Below are 19,131 nucleotides of genomic sequence, written 5' to 3' on the forward strand. Positions count from 1 at the left end.
TAGGCTTCCCTTGTCCTCTCTTTAATGTATGCCTGGCTTTTCATGGGCCTGTGCTTGTACAGACTCATTACAGTCATGTGTGGTTGTTGGAAGTACATGATTGTGGTAGCTGAGTACTGTCCTCTCCCAGAAGACCAGAAGGTGGTCTTTTTTTTAAAATTTACTTTTTGAGAGGTAGATTAGTATAATGGACTCTAGAATCAAAGTCTGAATCTTGGTTCTGCTAAAGACAAGGCTATGACTTTGGATACATAGTGGTATACACAAAGTACTTGCCTCATAGGCATGTTAGGAGGGTTAGATAAGCTACTGTATTTATTAACATACAGTAGTATACAATACTAACTTATATCCTGGCCTATTTAGTGTGTTTTTCATTACAATGACAAATGTTTCTCTTTCTTCTACAGATTTATGGTGGATTATTTTCTGAAGATAAGTGTTGGTACAGATGCAAAGTGCTGAAAACCATCAGTGATGATAAGGCAGGAAATTGTATTCATATTTTGGGCTTAAGGAATGTTTATCTTGGTTCCAAAACCTTTTAAAAATGTACTTTAAAATTTTTTACAATTATTTATTTTGTATCTGCATACATATGTATGTGGGCACAAGAGTGCCTCAGTGTACAGCATTTGTGAGGCCTGAGGACAGCCTGAGGGAGTTGGTTCTGTCCTGCCACCATCTGGGTCCTGGGATTGAACTCAGGTCATCAGCTTTAACAGTGAGCATCCTCATCTACTAAGCCATCTTGCTGGCCCTTGTTTCTAAAAGGATGCGTATAGAATCTGTTATTGCTTATTCATAGTGATAATGACTAGATTAGCAAACTTAACATTTATGAAATGGAGAGATGGCACGGTTGTTAAGAGCACTGGTGCTTTTCCTGAAGACCTGGGCTCAGTTTCTAACACCCACGTTATGGCTTTACCACCATCTGTGACCTTAGTTCCAGGGCAGTGCCCTTGCTGGGCCTCCTCAGGCAGCATGCACACAGGTGTGACACGTACATACATGCTGGCAACATACCCAGGCACATAAATAATAATACAACTAAGAAATAGAAGAGAAAATTTGTGGGTTATTTTTGCTGATTAGTTGGCTCTTTCTGCCCTATCTCTTAATGATTCTTTAAAAGTTATAAGTAACTTTTAAAGTTCATTTTATTAAGATTGATGAATAGAAAAAGAACATTTATTTGATCTTGAAGTTAGATGTATTTTGTATTTGGTGTCAAATATTGTTGGCAATAAAGATTGGTTTTCCACTTTTAATCCTTAAGTTAAATGTGATTACGTTCTTTTGTGTCAAGCTGTTTTATTTCTTACATTGAAAGATTGTGGAAGATTTATTTACATATTTCTATTTCACAATTTCTTGCATATATAAAAATGAACTTTGTTAATATTCACCCCCCCCAATACTCTGTCTTATTCCCTTTCCCAATTCTTCCCAACCCCATTTTTTCCCTCATAATAAACGTCCCTCCTAAGGGAGATGAGATTTTTCTGCAGAGCTGTTTGGGGGCAAATGTACATTGTGGGACCATGGAAACATCTCTGCAGGTGTTCCATAAGTGACTTTTTTACATCTGTTTTCTAGACTTAAAATATATTTCATAATGTTTATGTTTGGTAAATATTTTTTATTAATAAAATGCTAAGTAGAAAAGTTTAATGATATCTATGGTTGGTTTGTGTTTTAAAAATATCATTTAATATTGCTATAGATAATGTTTTATCTTTGTGAAACTGAATTTTTTAATATAACTTTTTCCATAATTTGACAGTTGAAGAATATTTTGCGCTTGCCTTTTGGATTGACTAAGGTTTTAAATTAAGGCATGAGATGATGATTGACTTTGTAATATACTTTTAGAAAGTTTTTAAAAATTAAAAAAAATATGTGTATGGGAGCTCTTCCTGCTTGTATGGATGTGTGCCATGTGTATGCAGTGCCCACAGAGGCCAGAAGGTGTTGGATTTCTTGGAACTGAAGTTACAGATGGTTGTGAGCTACTATATGGATGCCAAGAACTGAACCTGAGTCTTCTGGAAGAACAGCCAGTGTTCTTAATCACTAATCACTTAATCACTATCCCTACAGCCCCCAGAAAGATTAAAAACAATAGATACAGGGCTGGAAGTAAGGGTGAATTTGGCCAATTTCAAGGTCTAGCCAGAGTGGGTTTAATTTTGTTAAAGAATTTTTATTTATTTATTTATTTTTTTGAGACAGGGTTTCTCTGTGTAGCTTTGCACCTTTCCTGGAACTTGCTTTGTAGCCCAGGCTGGCCTCGAACTCAACAGAGATCCGCCTGCCTCTGCCTTCCAAGTGCTGGGATTAAAGGCGCGCACCACCACTACTCAGCAAGAAATTTTTTTTCCTGTGGGGAAAAAAATAGGCTTTACTGTTTTCAATTTGAATTTAAGACTGTAGATTGATTTTAATATTAAGAGGTTAGAAAGGGTCACAGTGCTATAAACTCATGTTGGTATAAAAATACTAGTGGTTAAAAAAGACAAATGATGCGGGGCGGTGGTGGCGCACGCCTTTAATCCCAGCACTGGGGAGGCATAGGCAGGCGGATCTCCAAAGCGAGTTCCAGGAAAGGCGCAAAGCTACACAGAGAAACCCTGTCTCAAAAAAAAAAAAAAAAAAAAAAAAAAAAAAAAAAAAAAAAAGACAAATGACAAATGGTACTATTGGAAATTATTCCCAAATGCAGAATTTTCTTTACTTTGAGGTTGTCATTAGAACTGTTTCTAAAGGCGTTTGTTATCTGAAGCAACATTTATAGCTCTTGTTAGTTAACAGATTTTATAATCTAGGTTCAGTACTACTGTTTGCCTTCAATTTTTTTCTAGTGCCTGGTGAGGTACATTGACTATGGAAATACTGAAATTCTAAACCGATCTGATATAGTAGAAATTCCCCCAGAGCTGCAATTTTCTAGTATTGCCAAGAAGTATAGACTTTGGGGACTACAGATTCCTTCTGGCCAAGAAGTTACCCAGTTTGACCAGGCAAGTCACACATTTAAATTCTTAATGTATTATACTTGAAACTATATACATGAAGGCGTATGCACTGTTAAATGTCATTAGCTTTGTTTAATGTAAAAGCTTATATATTTTGGTAGAAAATATGAATTATAAAATAATTCAGGGTTATGATACAGTTTATGGTAGAACACTTACCTAGTATAATCAGACCCTGGGGTTGATCTTACCGAACTTACCCAACAGACAGACAAATGAGCATAAACACATAAAAAAATTATATATTTGTTCTCATATTTGGTAGGTAATCATTCTTAATGATCAAATAGGTGATTTTATATACATAAGTAAGTAAATGTGAATGGTTTCTTCTGTAAAAATTTAAAGGGACTTTTATATGATAAAAAATTCTGTTAACATTGTTTTTGTGAAAGTATTGGGTTTGTTTCTGTTTTGGCAGTACTGGGGATTGATTCTAGAGCACCCCTCTTTAACCTTGTCTGTAAATATCAGTAGTTTGAAATTTTTAGTATTAGAAATAATCAGATTTATGTTTTAGGCAATGTGATGACTAGTTTTAAATGTAGCTGGACACAAACTAGAATAACCTGGGAAGAAAATCTCAAATGAGGAATTATCTAGATAAGGTTGGCCTGTGGGCATGTATGTGAGGGCTTGTTTTGATTGCTAATTGACCTGGGAAGGCTCAATTCATTGTGGGCAGTACCATTCCTTGGCCAGGGTCTCTTGAATGATATAGATAGTACAGGAGATGGCTGGGTGAGAAGAGCAAGCAGGCAGCATGGGTATGTTTGTTTCTTTCTCCTTTTAAGCATGGATGTGGTGTGGCTGGCTGTTTCAGCCTGTGTAACTTCCCTGCAGTGATGAATGTAACTTGCACTTGTAAGGCAAATAAACCTTTTCTCTCCTGTTTTTCTGGGAGATGCAACACATGTTTACTTTTCCTGGGGAGATGCAGCCCATATGTCTACTCATGCCAGATAGGAATCCCATGACAGACCAAAGTATGGATACCACTAAAACCCAACTTGATGAACCAGTGGATTTTATTGGGGTTACTTACAGGAGCAGAAATGGCGCAAAGACAGCTGCATTATCAAAGCCCACCCCAGCCTGGGTGACAGTTCACAAAGCTGGGAACCTGCACACCCTGCAGGCAGCTCAACAGGTTAGAGACTGTCCTTTCCAGGTGCCTCAGTTGGTCTAAACCTCTTTGAGTCAGCTTGCTGGTTTTTGCCGCTTCTAGGGAGCTGTTGGGGTGTCAGAGTCTATTTTGCAGCCTTTTCCCCCTCTTGAGAGTCGTCTTTGTAGCTCAGCTTGTCTGAGTCTTCGTGCCAGCTCATCTCATCTCAGAGTCTTTGCTTTTCTGAGAGAGACTTACAGCTTTTATTGCTTACTCTGGAAGGGGGGAGGGGGCTTAGAGAATCTGGTCAGTTTCAGGGACATCCTGAAGCTTTTTGAGTTGTTTACCTTTCTACCTAAGGAGCATCTTCTTGCAGAATGGAATGTTTCCATCTCTCAGGAAATTGTTACATAACACTCACCACCAAAGTAAGAATTATGTCAATAACTATCATAAAAATGAGGATGCAAAAGCCAAACCAAAAACTAAAATATAAGTTAACCTCACTTAAAAAAAAGTCAAAATCCAAAAAAATTGTATGAAACTAGTACAGATAATTATTTTATTTCTCTAACTCTGTAACAGTATAGAGGACAGAAATAAAACCCACATAACAGACCCAAACTTTTCTTGTAAAGAGCAGTAATCACTCATTTTACCTTTTTAATTCATGCTTTATATATTCTGAAAAATTAGTAATTTCATTTATAGTGTAGGCTGAAAAATCAGGAAAGGAATTTAGAGACATCTAGAAGAAAAGAGTACTTAGATTGTATCAAAGTAGTTTTAGGAATTAAAATTCTTAGCAGCAATAAAGTTCCTGGTAAAATGAAGTCTTAAGATACTTTGCAATCTCAAATATATTTTATTATATCTTTTCTCAGTGTGGTGGGTTGGTAATAATTAAAAGTTAGCAAGTACCTAGTTTCTTGTGTGGTTTCTCTCATATGATGGTGCTGATATGGCCTCCTTAAAGTTCTGTTTAAGGTAGTTTTAAGTTTTGAATAAACAGTTACTAGTGTCTCATAGTCTATAATTTAAAATTGTTGATTTTAAAAAAGACTCTGGTATTTTGTGCTTTGAAATTCTTTTACATTTATTGTGTGTATATGTGCATGTGTGGGCATGCATGTAGCATATGTGGAAGTCAGAGGACAACTTGTGGGAATTTTTCTCCTTCCACCATGTGGCTTGAACCCACTGAGTTATTGTGAACATCTGTTTTGTGCTTTGAGATTCTATTTTAGTCTTTGTTCTTGTCTTAGTTCAAAATCAAAGTATCTGATTTTGCCTTTAAAATAATTTTTAAGTGTTGCTGATGGTACCTTTTATAGGTACCAGAAATCCTTTTTGAAAATAAAGCTCCTTTGAACATCATTACAGCTGTGGTGGGCTCACTAGAACATCATGACAGCTGTGGTGTTGGCTCACGCCTTTAGTCCCAGGCCTTGGTAGTCAGAGGCCAGCCTGGTCTACAGAGCAGACTTTGAGGACAGCCAGGGCTACTCAGAGAAACACTGTCTCAATCAACCAAACCAAAACCAAACAAACATCATTACATTTAGTTGGAGTCAAGACAGACAAAACAATATGCTAGGTTAAAAAATTATTCTAGGATTATTAAATATTTAGTATTCATTAATTCAATTATTAATTCAGTAATTAAATAATTAGTATTCATTAAAATTTTATAAATATGGTGCTGGAGAGATGGCTCAGTGGTTAAGAACACTGACTACTCTCTCCAAAAGGACCTGGGTTCTATTCCCAGCACCCACATGGCAGCTCAGAACTGTCTGTAACTCCATTTCCAGGGTACCCAACACCCTCACATAGACATACATGCAGGCAAAACACTAATGCACATAAAATAAAAATACATTTTTAAAAAGAAAAAAAACCATTTATAAATATGGTTGAATACGAACTTTACTTCTGGAAAAGAAGGTTTTCACAGACATTGGAATAATTCATGCACATGCAGAGATATATTTTCATAAGTCAATATATAATATATATGTATACAGATTTTAGGAAAAAGAAATATGAGTGGAAGCAAAGTAAGAGAGGAAAATGTTAATGTGGATGGTTTATATTTTGTTTTTTTCCCCCTATCTTTCTTAGGGCAGAACATTTTTGGGGAGCTTGATTTTTGAAAAAGAAATAAAAATGAGAATTAAAGCAACCTATCAAGATGGAACAGTTATTGCTCAGGCTGAGTATGGCACTGTCGATATAGGGGAAGAAGTGGCAAAGAAAGGATTTGCAGAAAAGTGCAGACTGACCTCTGGCGTTGACGTCTGTGAGGCAAAGAAACCAGACTCCAGTCAGCTTGCTCTCAGGAACCTCAAGAATCCTATCCCCTTGTGGGGGCGCAGATCAAACCAGTCAACTTTCAGCAGGCCAAAGGGGCATTTTAACGGGAGGTTGACTCTTGATGTGAAGTATGAGACTAATGCAGGAAATCACGTGACATTTCCAAAGTAAGACGGGGTTGACTTAGGGTTTCTATAGCTGCAATGAAACACCATGATCAAAAAGCAAGTTGGGGAGGAAAGATTTATTTGGCTTCCACTTCCATATTGCTATTCATTATGGGAGGAAGTTAGGGCAGGAACTCAAACAGGGCAGGATCCCAGAGGCAGGAGCTGATGCAGAGGCCATGGAGGGGTGCTGCCTACTGGCCTGCTCCTCACAGCTTGCTCAGCCTGCTTTCTTAGAGAACCCAGGACCATCACCCACAATGGGCTGGGCCCCGGGCCCTCCCCCATTGATTACTAATTGAGAAAATGCCTTACAGTTGGATCTCATGGAGGCATTTCTTCAACTGAGGCTCCTTTCTCTCTGATGATTCTAGCTTGTGTCAGGTTGACACAAAAACATCCAATGCAACTGCTGTTTTAAAATTTTAATTGATTTCAAATTTATGGTAGTAGCCTTTATAGAACTCAGTTCTTAGGACTTTGGAATCCTTAACTGTACCTATGACTTTGTGATCTTACATAATTTCTGTCTCTCATCTTTAGCAGGGATATTTTCCTTAAAAACCTTGAAAATAAAATTGTTCTTGAATTGATTAAAATTCCCTTGCCAACTTTTCATTCCAATTCTTTTGAATGTCTTTATAAAAAATAAAAACATACCCTAGTATTGAAATTATTCAGACAAAGCCCAGAACTTACAATAAGATTTGAAATTGGGGCTGGAGTTTAGCTCAGTGGCGTACATGAGGCTCTGGATATAATCCCCATCCTCTTAAGGGAAAAAAGATTGAATGTTTTTCCTCTGGCTATAAGAAAAATTTTCACATGTTTAAGGATTTTTTGTGTGTGAAAGCTATAAGAAAAATTTTCACATGTTTAAGGAATTTTTGTGTGTGAAAGCTTGTAGTGAGATTTATTTGCTCTGTAAGGACTTCATTTCTTTAAAAACACTCTTTTGGCTTTTTTTTTTTGTGTGTGTGTGCTGGAAGTAAAACCCAAGGCCTGATGCTTGCAAGCCATATACTTTACTAATTGATCTCCACCCTCAACCTATATTTTTAATTCTCAACTGATCAAATAATTGTTTATACTTCTGATGTATGGTATGTTGTTTCGATTCATGTATTCCATATAACTAAAAGATCAGAGGAAGTGAGATATCTCTCACCTCAGGTATATGTATTTGAGCTACCCTTTTAGATAATTTTCAATTATCTACTCAAGGCAGAAAGCCAGACTAGATACTCATGTATACCAATACATTATTTAAAAACATTATTTTATGTTTGGCATTTTGTTTACATGTGTGTCTCTGTACCATATGATTGTCTGGTGCCCTCAGAGGTCAGAAGAGAGCATTTGATATCCTGGACCTGGAGTTACAGAAGGTTGTGAGCTGCCATGTGGGTTCTGGGAGGGAGTTGAACCAGGGTCCTCTACAAGAGCAGCCAGTGCTCTTAAACACTGAGCATCTCTCTAGGTCAGTGGTTCTCAGCCCTTCTAATGCTATAACTGTTTAATACAGTTCCTTTTGTTGTGTTGACTCCCAATGATAAAATTATTTTTGTTGCTACTTCATAACTAATTTTGCTACTGTTTTGAATCATAATGTCTTAGGTGACCCCTGTGAAAGGGTTGTTGAATCCTCAAGGGATTGCAACCCACAAGTTGAGAATCAGTGCTCTAGCTCCAGTGTATTCTCTCTCATCTATGGTGATCCAAGCATTGATATCATGGCAGTTTGATCGATTTTTACTGGTGGTTTAAGAACTAAACAAATAAGGTGTAAGGGAGGAGGGAATAGAAAAAACTGATACAGCACTATTTATTTATTATTCATGTTGTTCTTTGGAGTTGATAGTGTTAAGAGGAATTTGGAATATAAGAAAGTGAAGGCATTGTTTTTGATGTGTACCCCAGTTAAAACAACATAGTTTGCATTAAAATAATCTGTTTTTCATGTTTTGATACAGTCTGACTGTAGCCCAGACTGCTCTTGTAGTCTGTTCCACTGAAAGTGGCCTCAGATTTTGTGTGCAGCTACTTTGGCCTTCCAAATTCTGGGATTTCAGGCCTGTGCTAACATGCTCAGCTTAAATTATTTTTAATGTTAAACTAGGGCATAGTTTTAGTGGCCACAATTAATTATAAAGTGTATTATAAAAAGCCTATGGTAATTACATTTTGTGGGTTCCAACAACCTTAGCATATTTTTAAAAATTAATGAATTTGTTTTTAATAGGGAAAGTTTGGCTGCTGGTGACTTTAATTTAGGGTCTAATGTCAGCTTGGCAAAAATTAAACAGGACCAGAAACTTATAGAAGAGAATGAAAAGCTTAAAACAGAGAAAGAGGTCCTCCTAGAAAATTATAAGGCGTTGGAATTGAAAGTTGAACAGACTGCCCAAGAGCTGCAGGTATGTCAGTGGCTTGTGGTAAAGAAAGTTACACTGTGAAATCTCTGCTCTTACTGATCCTTCATGTTATTTTGTCACGCTGTGTCCATCCAGTCTCTCTTGATATTTATGTGAGAATTTTTTTCTTATATTTCAAGCTAACCATGTTTATATTCCATTGGCTGTTTGAAATATAATTATTTTTCATTTATATTTTATCTTATGTTCTTTAATTTTGTGTGTGTGTATGTATGTGTGCGTGCGTGTTCATTGTGTGCAGGTGCATTTTCTTGTGTTTGAACATGTGTGTGGAGGCCAGAGGTCGATGTCAGATATTTTCCTCATTTCCACTTTAGTTTTTGAGGCAGGTCTTTCACTGAACCTGGAGCATGCTAATTTGGCTGGACTGCCTGGACAGCAAGCCCCAAAGATCCTTCTTTTTTCTGTCTCTCCACTGCTGCATTACAGATGTGTGCCACTGCTGTGCTTAGCTTTTTAATGTGGAGGTGTGGACCTCACTCAGGTCCTCATGCTTGTTTGGCAAGCATTTACTTACAGCCCCTAAAGCTTGTAAATTATGGAAAAATCTCAAAACATTGCAGAAAGAGAGAGTTCATAGTTAATCCCTATATTGTTCATAACCATTTTTTTACAGTCTTTGGTTTTTTTTTAGTCCTTTGTTAAATCTATACATCATGTAATGTTTCAAAACAAGCATCATTAATAGTATTTCATATTCTTAAGAATGCATCTATTAAAAAAAAAGAATGCATCTATTTCTGTGCATAGTGGTACATTCACACCTTTAATTCCAGCACTGGAGAGGCTAAGGCAGGCAGATGTCAGTGAGTCTGATGCCAGCCTGGCCTATATGGCAATCTCCAGGCCAGCCAAGGCTACAAAAATGAATATATATATTGCTAATAGAAGAAAATGTTAAAGAAACTAGAGTTGAGTATGGTGGTGCATGCATTTTTAATCCCAGCACCCAGGAGGCAGATATGGGTGGATCTCTATGAGTTTGAGGTCAGCCTGGTCTACATAGTGAGTTCTAGGCTGGCCAGGGTTACACAGTGAGACCCTGTCACTACCACCACCAGTACCACCACCTCCACCACCACTATCACCTCCACCTCCTCCACTTCTTCAAACAACTACTAGGCACAGGTGTCCTGGGTTAGATCTCAGCCCTCCCCAACTGAAAGCCAACTAACCTCCCCAACTGAAAACCAACCAAACTATATCATACTACGTAGTTCATAGTAAAATAAGCAGTAATTGCATAATGCCATTTATATCATATTTTCCATATTGCTTCATGGAGTCCTTAAAAGTTATCCCTTCCAACTAGGGTCCTAGACCTGGTATTAGCTAGATGTCCAACAATTCAGTTCAGTTCTGACACTAACATACATACATACATACACACACACACATATATGTGTATATATATATATATATAAATATATATATATATATAAACTCTTAACATTTTGCTTGAGTCTAACCAAAAGTCATTTGAATGCTAGAAGTATGTTGTCATAATTAGTTCTCACTATCTTAGGTCTACTTTTTATGTTTCAGAAAGAGAAAACTACCACCATGGATCTGACTAAGCACTTAGAAAACACTCTGAAAACGTGTGTAGGAACCAGGCTGAAGAATCTGGCAGCTAAAGTGGAGCTATTGAAAGAAATTAGGTACTTTACAGAAAAATTATATGTGTTTTTTTTTATATAGTTCTGGTTATTGAACCCAGAATCTTGTGGCAGATTCTTTACTACTGAGCAAAAATTTCAGCTTCAAAGAATGTTTTATATGTGGATATATATATGGTATTTGTATGCATACATGGGCGTGGGTGCATGTGTGGAGGCCAGAGCACAACTTCAAGATCATTCCCCAGGTGCATTCCTTGTTTCTTGAGACAGTTTCTCACTATCCTGTACTCACCAGGTAGGCTGTTCTGTCTGGCCACCTAGATCCAGGGATGCACCAGTCTCTACCTCCTTAGCACTGGGATTAATTACATGGTACACCCCTAGGCCTAGCCTTTCAATGTGGGTTCTGGGGATCCAAGTTGGGTCGCCATGCTTTTGTGGCAAGCACTTTCCCAACTGATCTCTTCAGACCCTCCCCTTCAATTGTGTGTGTGTGTGTGTGTGTGTGTGTGTGTGTGTGTATAAATGTAAAAATTGCTAATTAGTTGGTGCTTTGCTAAAATTGTGTGTATACTGTTTTTGCTTTTGAGATTTATGTTAGGGTCTGTGAATCGCTCCAGAGACCACAAGACACATATGCAATCAGCATGAATGTTTATTTTTCAAGAGCAGAACAATTCCAGCATGTAGGGGTCTACCATTCATACAGAGTGTTGACCCTGGGAGAAGCGCGCAGGCTCCTTTTGAGCATAGCAAGGGGAGCGTCAGGGAGGGAGGTTAGTCTAGGGGTTGATTGATGGGTTTAAACAAAAAGCTTTCGGGTTGCTGTAGGATTGGTTGGTGGCTCCAGTGGTTAGAGACTTTCTAGGAGCAGGGTGGGGGAAACTGTCTTTAGCTAGCAGAAGGGTGTTTGCTGATTGGTTGCCATGGGGTTGTGGTTTTTCCAAGAACTGCCTGTCCAGTTCCAGTAAACTGAAACTGAGGCCTGGTTTCTGATAGGCCATAGGAGCCTGTCATGGTGTTTGTTTGACTCTCTCAGTTTAGTCTTTGGCTTTTGATGACTTAAAAGAGAAAGTTCCAAACCTAGGATTAATTTTACAGAATCTTTTGGTCAGTTTTCTATTTGTACTTAAAGCCATAGTGTCTTAAGTTCGTATTTGAGAGTGAAATTAGAAACAACCCCCTACCCACTTCAGCTTCTAAGTGGTGGTTTGATGGGGAATCGGCATGTTTAACTGTACTATCTGAGGGTTTTTTTTCCAGTTTACTGAAACTGAAGGTTTTTTTTTTTAATTTTATTTATTTTATATCCCAGTCGCAGTTTCCCTCCCTCCTCTCTTCCCAGTCCTCCCCCACCCCTCTCTGTTCCCACCCCCCAATCCACTACCCCTCTGTTTCAGTTTAGGAAAGGGCAGCTCTCCACGAGTATCAACAAAACACAGTGTATCAAGTTGCAGGAAGACTAAGCTCTTCCCCGTGTATTAAGGCTGGACAAGGAGACTCAGTATGAGGAGTAGGGTTCCAAAAGCCAGTAAAAGAAAGACAGCCCCTGTTCCCACTGTTAGGAGTCCCACAAGAGGACCAAGCTACACAACTGTCACATACGTGCAGAGTGCCTAGGTCAGTCCCATGCAGGCTCCCTGGTTGTCAGTTCAGTCTCTGTGAGCCCCTGTGAGCCCAGGTTAGTTGATTCTGAGTTTTCTTGTGGTGTCCTTGACCCCTCTGGCTCCTACAATCCTTTCTCCCCCTCTTCTTCAGGATTCCTCGAGCTCTGACTGATGTTTGGCTGTGGGTCTGCATCTGTTTCTATCAGTTGCTGGATGAAGCTTCTCTGATGACAGTTGGGCTAGGCACCAATCTATGTATGTGTATAGCCGGATATGTTTAGCATCGTTATATTGACATTTTTCCCCTCCAGTCCTGTTTGGTTCTATCCTAGGTCTTTGGCTCATCTAGCCTATGGGTCCTGGTGTTCCAGGCAGTGTCAGGAGTGGACTTACTCTCGTGGCATGGCTTTTAGGCTAGACTGCTCATTGGTTGGCCACTCCCTCAATCTCCAGACCATCCTTACCCCAGCATATCCTATAGGCCAGACAGACTGTAGGTCAAAGGTTGTGTGGTTGGGTTGGTTTCCCACTCCCTCCACTTGATGTCTTGCCTGGTCACAGGAGATGGCCAGTTTAGGCTATGTGTCAGCTATTGTTAAGAGTCTTAGCTGGGGTCATCCTTGTAGATACCTGGGAGATTCCCTTGTGCCAGGTTTTTACCTGATCCCAAAATGCCCCCCCCTTTCCAATAATCTCTTTCATTATTCTCCCTCTCTGCCTCTCCAACCTGATTGCTCATGTTCCATCCCCACCTGCCCTCAGTCCATTCACAAAATCTCTCTTTCCCGTTCTTGGGGATATCTGGGTGTCTTTCCATGAACCCTCCTTGTTAACCAGTCTCTTGGGGTCTGTGGATTGTAGAATAGTTATCCTTTATTTTACAGCTTACAACCATTTATAAGTGTGTACATACCATGTTTGTCTTTCTCAGTCTGGGTTACCTCACTCAGGATGACTTCTTTCCTAGTTCCATCCATTTGCCTTCAAATATCCTGGTGTCCTTTTTTTTTTTAAATTTATTTATTTATATTATTTTATGTGCATTGATGTTTTGCCTGCATGTATGTCTGTGTGAGGATGTCAGATATTGGAGTCACAGATAGTTGTGAGCTGCCATATGGGTGCTAGGATTTGAACCCAGGTCCTCTGGAAGAGCAAGCAGCCAGTGCTCTTTAACTGCTGAGCCATCTTTCCAGTCCCCCCACCCCTGTGTCTTTGTTTTTAACAGCTGAGTAATACTCCATCGTGTAAATGTGCCACATGTTCTTTATCCATTCCTCAGTTGAGGGACATCTAGGTTGTTTCCAGGTTCTGGCTATTACATAGTTGAGCAAGTGTCCTGGTGGCATGATTGAGCATCCTTTGGGTATACGCCTGAGAGTCCCAAGAGTAAAATGACATAGCTGGGTCTTATGGTAGATTGATTCTCAGTTCTATTTTTTTTTAACTTTCTTTTAGGGATTTATTGAGTTCTTCCAATTTTTTGTCTTTTTCTCAGTTTCTCTAAGGGTTTTTTTGTTTTTTCATTTCCTCTTTAAGGACCTATATCATCTTCATAGTAATTTTTAAGGTCATTTTCTTATGATTCATCTGTGCTGGATTGTTCAGCTCCTGCTGTCACAGGATAACTGGGCTTTGGTGATACTGTGTTGCCCTTTCTATTATTGATTGTTTCTTATACTGGCGTTTAGGCATCTGGGTTTGGGATGATTATAGGTATAGGTGTTGATTCCTGTGTTTGTCTTTGTTGGATGGGTGTTTTGTTCCTTGGTTTATCTTTCCTCTGGTCTTCTGGTTTAAATACCAACAGTTCTGGTGACTAGTGATTCTTCTGGTCCACTACGGTGTCTCTTCTGGGATTTTTGGGGTTTAGGGTCCCTAGATCTGGCCTGGCATCTGGTAAAACTGAAGTCTTATTCCAAAGTTGTAAATCAGAATATGGAGCCCGGGGAGAGAGTGCAGTTTGAGGTCCCTAAATCTGGCCTGGCCTCTAATAAAGCAGAAATCTTTTCCTGTAGTTGTAGGCCAGGATATGGAGCCAGTGTGTGTGTGTGTGTGTGTGTGTGTGTGTGTGTGTGTGTGTGTGTGCGCGCGCGCGTGCACACAAGTCTGCCAGGGTTGTGGGTCCTAGTGTGGAGCCCAGAGGAGTGCATTGGACGTTTTGTTAATAGGAATTTTTTTATTATATTCTTTCTAAAACATTTTATTTGTAAAATAAGAAGAAAAGGAATTAATTAGCAAATCTTTTTTTTTTGGTTTTTCGAGACAGGATTTCTCTGTGTAGCTTTGCGCCTTTCCTGGAGCTCACTTGGTAGCCCAGGCTGGCCTCGAACTCACAGAGATCTGCCTGGCTCTGCCTCCCGAGTGCTGGGATTAAAGGCGTGCGCCACCACCGCCCAGCTTGTCCCTCTTTTCTAATGCATGGATTAATTAGTTGTTAAACAACCTAATTCTTTTTTCATGCTATGTTCTGGACTTTAATGACTCATTTTAACCCATACTTTGATGTCATCATGGATGCATACATTGCATGTTGATTTCTTTCCCCCAGTGGAAATTGATATTCTCCAGTATAAATCCTCACACAGTATGTGATCTGTAAATCTTTTTTGTTTGTTTGTTTTTTGGTTTTGTGTTTTGTTTTTCGAGACAGCGTTTCTCTGTGTAGTTTTGGTGCCTGTCCTGGAACTCACTCTGTAGACCAAGCTGGCTTCGAACTCACAGAGATCTGCCTGCCTCTGCCTTCCAAGTGTTGGGATTAAAGGCGTGTGCCACCACTGCCTGGTTGGTCTGTAAATCTTTTAAGAGTTGGGTAATTTGGACTCCCAGAGCCTAATTAACTTTAGATACAATACTAAAAATCATGTGGCTGCGTTGGCAAAGCTCTGAGCCAGACTTGAGCCAAAATGGCAATATACTTTAATTCATTCTTGAGGAAAAAATGTGCTAATAGAATGGTGGCAGTCTAGTTGGGAGCTAGAAAAAAATATAGATGAAACCTGTTAGTTTTGTTTATTACCTAACCTCTCTGATTGCTTTGCTTACAGATTTAAAAAAATGCAGCATATACTAGGTAGAAGGACTTTGCCTATGGCTCTGATAAATGCCTATGGCTCTGATAAATGAGACAGCCTATGTCTAAATTTTTTAAATAAGTATTTATACATCTCATTATAGAATTTAAGTTAAAGGTCCTTTTGACATTTTAAATTCTGCAGATTTTGGAAGTCATCTTTCTATACAAAGTTTAAAAAAATGTTTCTTTCTGTTAGATATGGTAGCATGTGTCAGCAGCAACAGTTCTATTGGAGGCTGAGGCAGGAAGATGCTTGGACCTAGAAATTCTGAGGCCAAGCTGGGCAACACAGCAATATCTTTTGTTTTCGTTTTGTTTGAGTACTGGGATTAAAGATATGTACCACCACACCTGACTGACAGCAATATTTTACCTCAAAATATATATGAAATTATTTGTTCCATGCATTTTAAATGGTTTACTTGTTATGCATATGGATGTTTTGCCTGCATGTATGTATGTGCACCACCTGCAAGTGTGATGATGCCTGTGGAGGTCAGAAGGCATCTCTTCCCCTAGAACTGGCATTACAGATAGTTATGAGCTGCCTGCCATATGGGTGCCAATAGGAACTGAACCCGTGTCCTTCACAAAAGCAAGTCTTTTAACCATTGAGCCATCCCTCCAGTTCTCTTATTTTTAATTAGAACTTTGTACTGTAGTTACATATGATTTTCCATAAAGTTTTAAAAAGTACCTAGTCATAGGCCAGTGCTGTAAATAGTAACTTTTAGATGTTTTAAATGAATTTTCCTCATATGAACTTTGCAATTTCTTGATGTTTCCCCATCTTCTTTTTCTGTTTTTTTAAATAGGCACATTAACATCAGTATTCGTTTTGGTAATGACCTTTCAGATGCTATGCAAGTGCTGGAGGAAGGCTCCTTTACTACTCTAGAATCTTTGAATGAGTTAGAAAAAATTTGGGCCGAATATAATGTGGCTCAGGAGAAGATCCAAACTTGTCACAATGAGGTGGGTTAAGAATTTTCTCTCCTGTGTTGGTTTATTTACTTACTTACTTATTTATTTATTTATTTATTTTAATCTGTTGAATTTTTTGAGAAAGCAATGGGTCTGCTACTCTAGTCATACTTTAAGAGAAAGTTAGGATAGGTAATTGGCAACTAGATACATGGTTAACAAAAATCTTTTCCTCTTCAGTGTGCATATTTAATATTCAACTAATTTTCTATTCCCCTGAAAATCTGATAAAATGTTTCAACCATGTTAATAGTCAAGATTGTTTATGGTAAATATTCCTGAATGGTAAATTGTATCTGCATTAGGAAGAACTATAAAACACCTAATGAGTATTCTTACAACTGGGTATGTCCTGCAGGGCTACTAGAAGCTAAACCTGTAGAGGAGTTAACAGAAATACTGGCTTTGAGGGTCTCATATGAAGCTTTAACTAGGGCAACTTGTAAACCTGCTAACCTGGACCTCGTGTTTTGGTCTGAGTAACATGTTTATGTTACTACAGTTGGACTCAGTGTGAGAGGCTGTGAAGAAAGGAGGAGCATGAAGATGGAAGTTCAAAGGAACACGTTCATCAAGGCAGAGATAATAGGGAAAGTGAGCTTAGCAGGATTGTTGAGCTTAAATGGTGTATTTGAAGTGTGGTATTAAGCTTTAGAAATTACTATTGTCCATAGAGGTAAATGTGTGAAAATACCTGGTGTCTAATAGTGACCATTCTATTTTCCTTTCTTCAGAATGAAGGTAGTCTTTTGATCGCCAAAAGAAATGAAGTACAACAAAAGCTGTTTGTGGCTGTAGATGTTTTTATTCTGGAAGTAGATGAATTACCACTTGATAAACGCTTAAAAACATTACAGGTTGGAATTAAAATATATTAAATATACACTAAAATTAAGTTTATTCTTTGAGAGGTTAAATCAGTATTAACATTGAGATTTTAGATAGTACTGATAATTGTAAAAACTTTTCCTTCGCTGATTTCCAGTTTTTAATGGCATTAAAATTTAAATTAACTTGTTTTATTATTATTTTTTTTCTACACAATACATTTTGATCCATATTCTCCCTCACTCTGTCCTCCCAGATCCCTCCCTCCCTCCCTACTCAATTTAATGTTTTTTCTCTTGAAAAAAAGAAAAAAAAAAAAAAAAACAGGCCTGGAGAGATGGCTCAGCAGTTAAGAGCACTGTCTGTCTTCCGGAGGACGCAGGTTCAATTTCCAGCACCCACCTCTCATCTCACAACTGTCTACAACTCCAGTTTCAGGGGATTCAACACCCTTATACAGGCAAAACAACAATGCACAATAAGTTAATTAAAAAAAGATAGAACTCCACAGACCATAGCCAAAAAAGCACACACGAATATATGTAGATTGTTTTATGTTGGTCAGCTGTCCCTAAGCATGAGGCCTGCTCTGAAGTGTGGTTCATATATGCAGTGTCACTTCATTGGAGAAAACTGCTTTTCTATCTCTCAGCAGGTATCAGTTGCAAGTAACTTACTGGTTAGAGGTGGGATTTTGTGCCCACTCTTCCTCTGCTGGGATTTTTGTCTGATTTGAATTTATGCAGGCCTTGTGCATGCTGCCACAGTCTCTGTGACTTCCTATTGTATACCAGCCCTGTTGTGTCTGGAAAATGCTGTTTTCTTGAAGTAACTTACCATCTCTGGCTCTTACAGTCTTTTGCTTCTTCTCAATAGATCATTGAGCCTTGAGGTAAGGGGTTTGATAAGACATCCCATTTAGGGCTGAGTGTTCCAAGGTCTCTCACTTTCTGCACACTATCTAGTTGTGAGCCTCTGTTAACTATCTACTGCAAGAAGAGGCTTCTCTAATGAGGGTTGAATGATTCAATGAACTATGGGGATAGAAATATGTCATTAGTAGTTGCTTTATGGTTATGTTCATTTAGTAGAATGTAGTAGGTTTTTCCCCAGGATGCATGCTCTTTCTGGTTTCTGGTTCTTGGCTTCATTAATTAACAGTGTCATCTGTGAGTTCCACTTACGGAGAAGGCCTTCAATACAACTAAAAAGTAGTTGATGATTCCCATCACAATTGTGCCATTGTTGCACCAGTGTAACTTGCAGGCCAGTTGCTGTTATAGGGTTCATTGTTGGGTGAGATTAGTGATGATTTTCCTTGTCTGGTAGCATGTATAACACCTTCCAGTATCATGAATGCTAGTTAGTAGTGGTCAAGCTTCTAGTTGGGCACTATCTTGATTTCTCTCTGTTTGATGTCATAAGTAAGTGGTATCTTCAGCAATAGGGTCTTACCATTATGTTGTGGAGGGCAACCAATAACATTAACAATAGCCTATAATGCTTGTGGGGTCTGTGGGACCACTTTGGCCAATGACTGCAAGATGTAACACATTCTGGTATTAGGGGTTTTACTTGGTATAATGATACCGAGTTGGGGCATTGCCTTTTCCATTATATGGTAACACCATTAAATTTCCTTTCATATATTTTAGGAAGCTTCTGAAATAGTACTTACGGCTTTTCAAAGGGCCTTTATTCCTGTCCATATTCTCTCCTTTATCCTGCCATCCTTCTCCCTCATATTTAATCCTCCCATTTAGTTTCCTCTTTATACCTGTATGACATTATATTCTAAATTTCCTTCCTTGGAAGGTCCCCTTCTCCCCTCTTGTTATTGGTCTACCCAATCTCTGTGGATGTTCTAAATGAAATATCTAAAGCTTAAAAGCTAACATCCAAATATAAGATAAAACATGCACTATTTGTCTCTCTGGGTCTGGATTACCA

At 38.6% G+C, this 19,131-nt stretch overlaps 1 protein-coding gene across 1 annotated transcript in view; it reads left to right on the forward strand.

The window, feature by feature from the left end:
- Stk31 (serine/threonine kinase 31) overlaps positions 1-19,131 on the forward strand; it is a 78,227-nt gene that overhangs the window by 19,406 nt on the left and 39,690 nt on the right. The window contains 7 exon segments of the mRNA XM_028864228.2: positions 411-485; positions 2,868-3,026; positions 6,271-6,629; positions 8,872-9,046; positions 10,610-10,725; positions 16,185-16,344; positions 17,088-17,210. Of these exon segments, the coding sequence (XP_028720061.2) occupies positions 411-485; positions 2,868-3,026; positions 6,271-6,629; positions 8,872-9,046; positions 10,610-10,725; positions 16,185-16,344; positions 17,088-17,210 (1,167 nt within the window).

This window comes from Peromyscus leucopus, chromosome 3 (assembly GCF_004664715.2).
Source record: "Peromyscus leucopus breed LL Stock chromosome 3, UCI_PerLeu_2.1, whole genome shotgun sequence".
NCBI lineage: Eukaryota > Metazoa > Chordata > Mammalia > Rodentia > Cricetidae > Peromyscus > Peromyscus leucopus.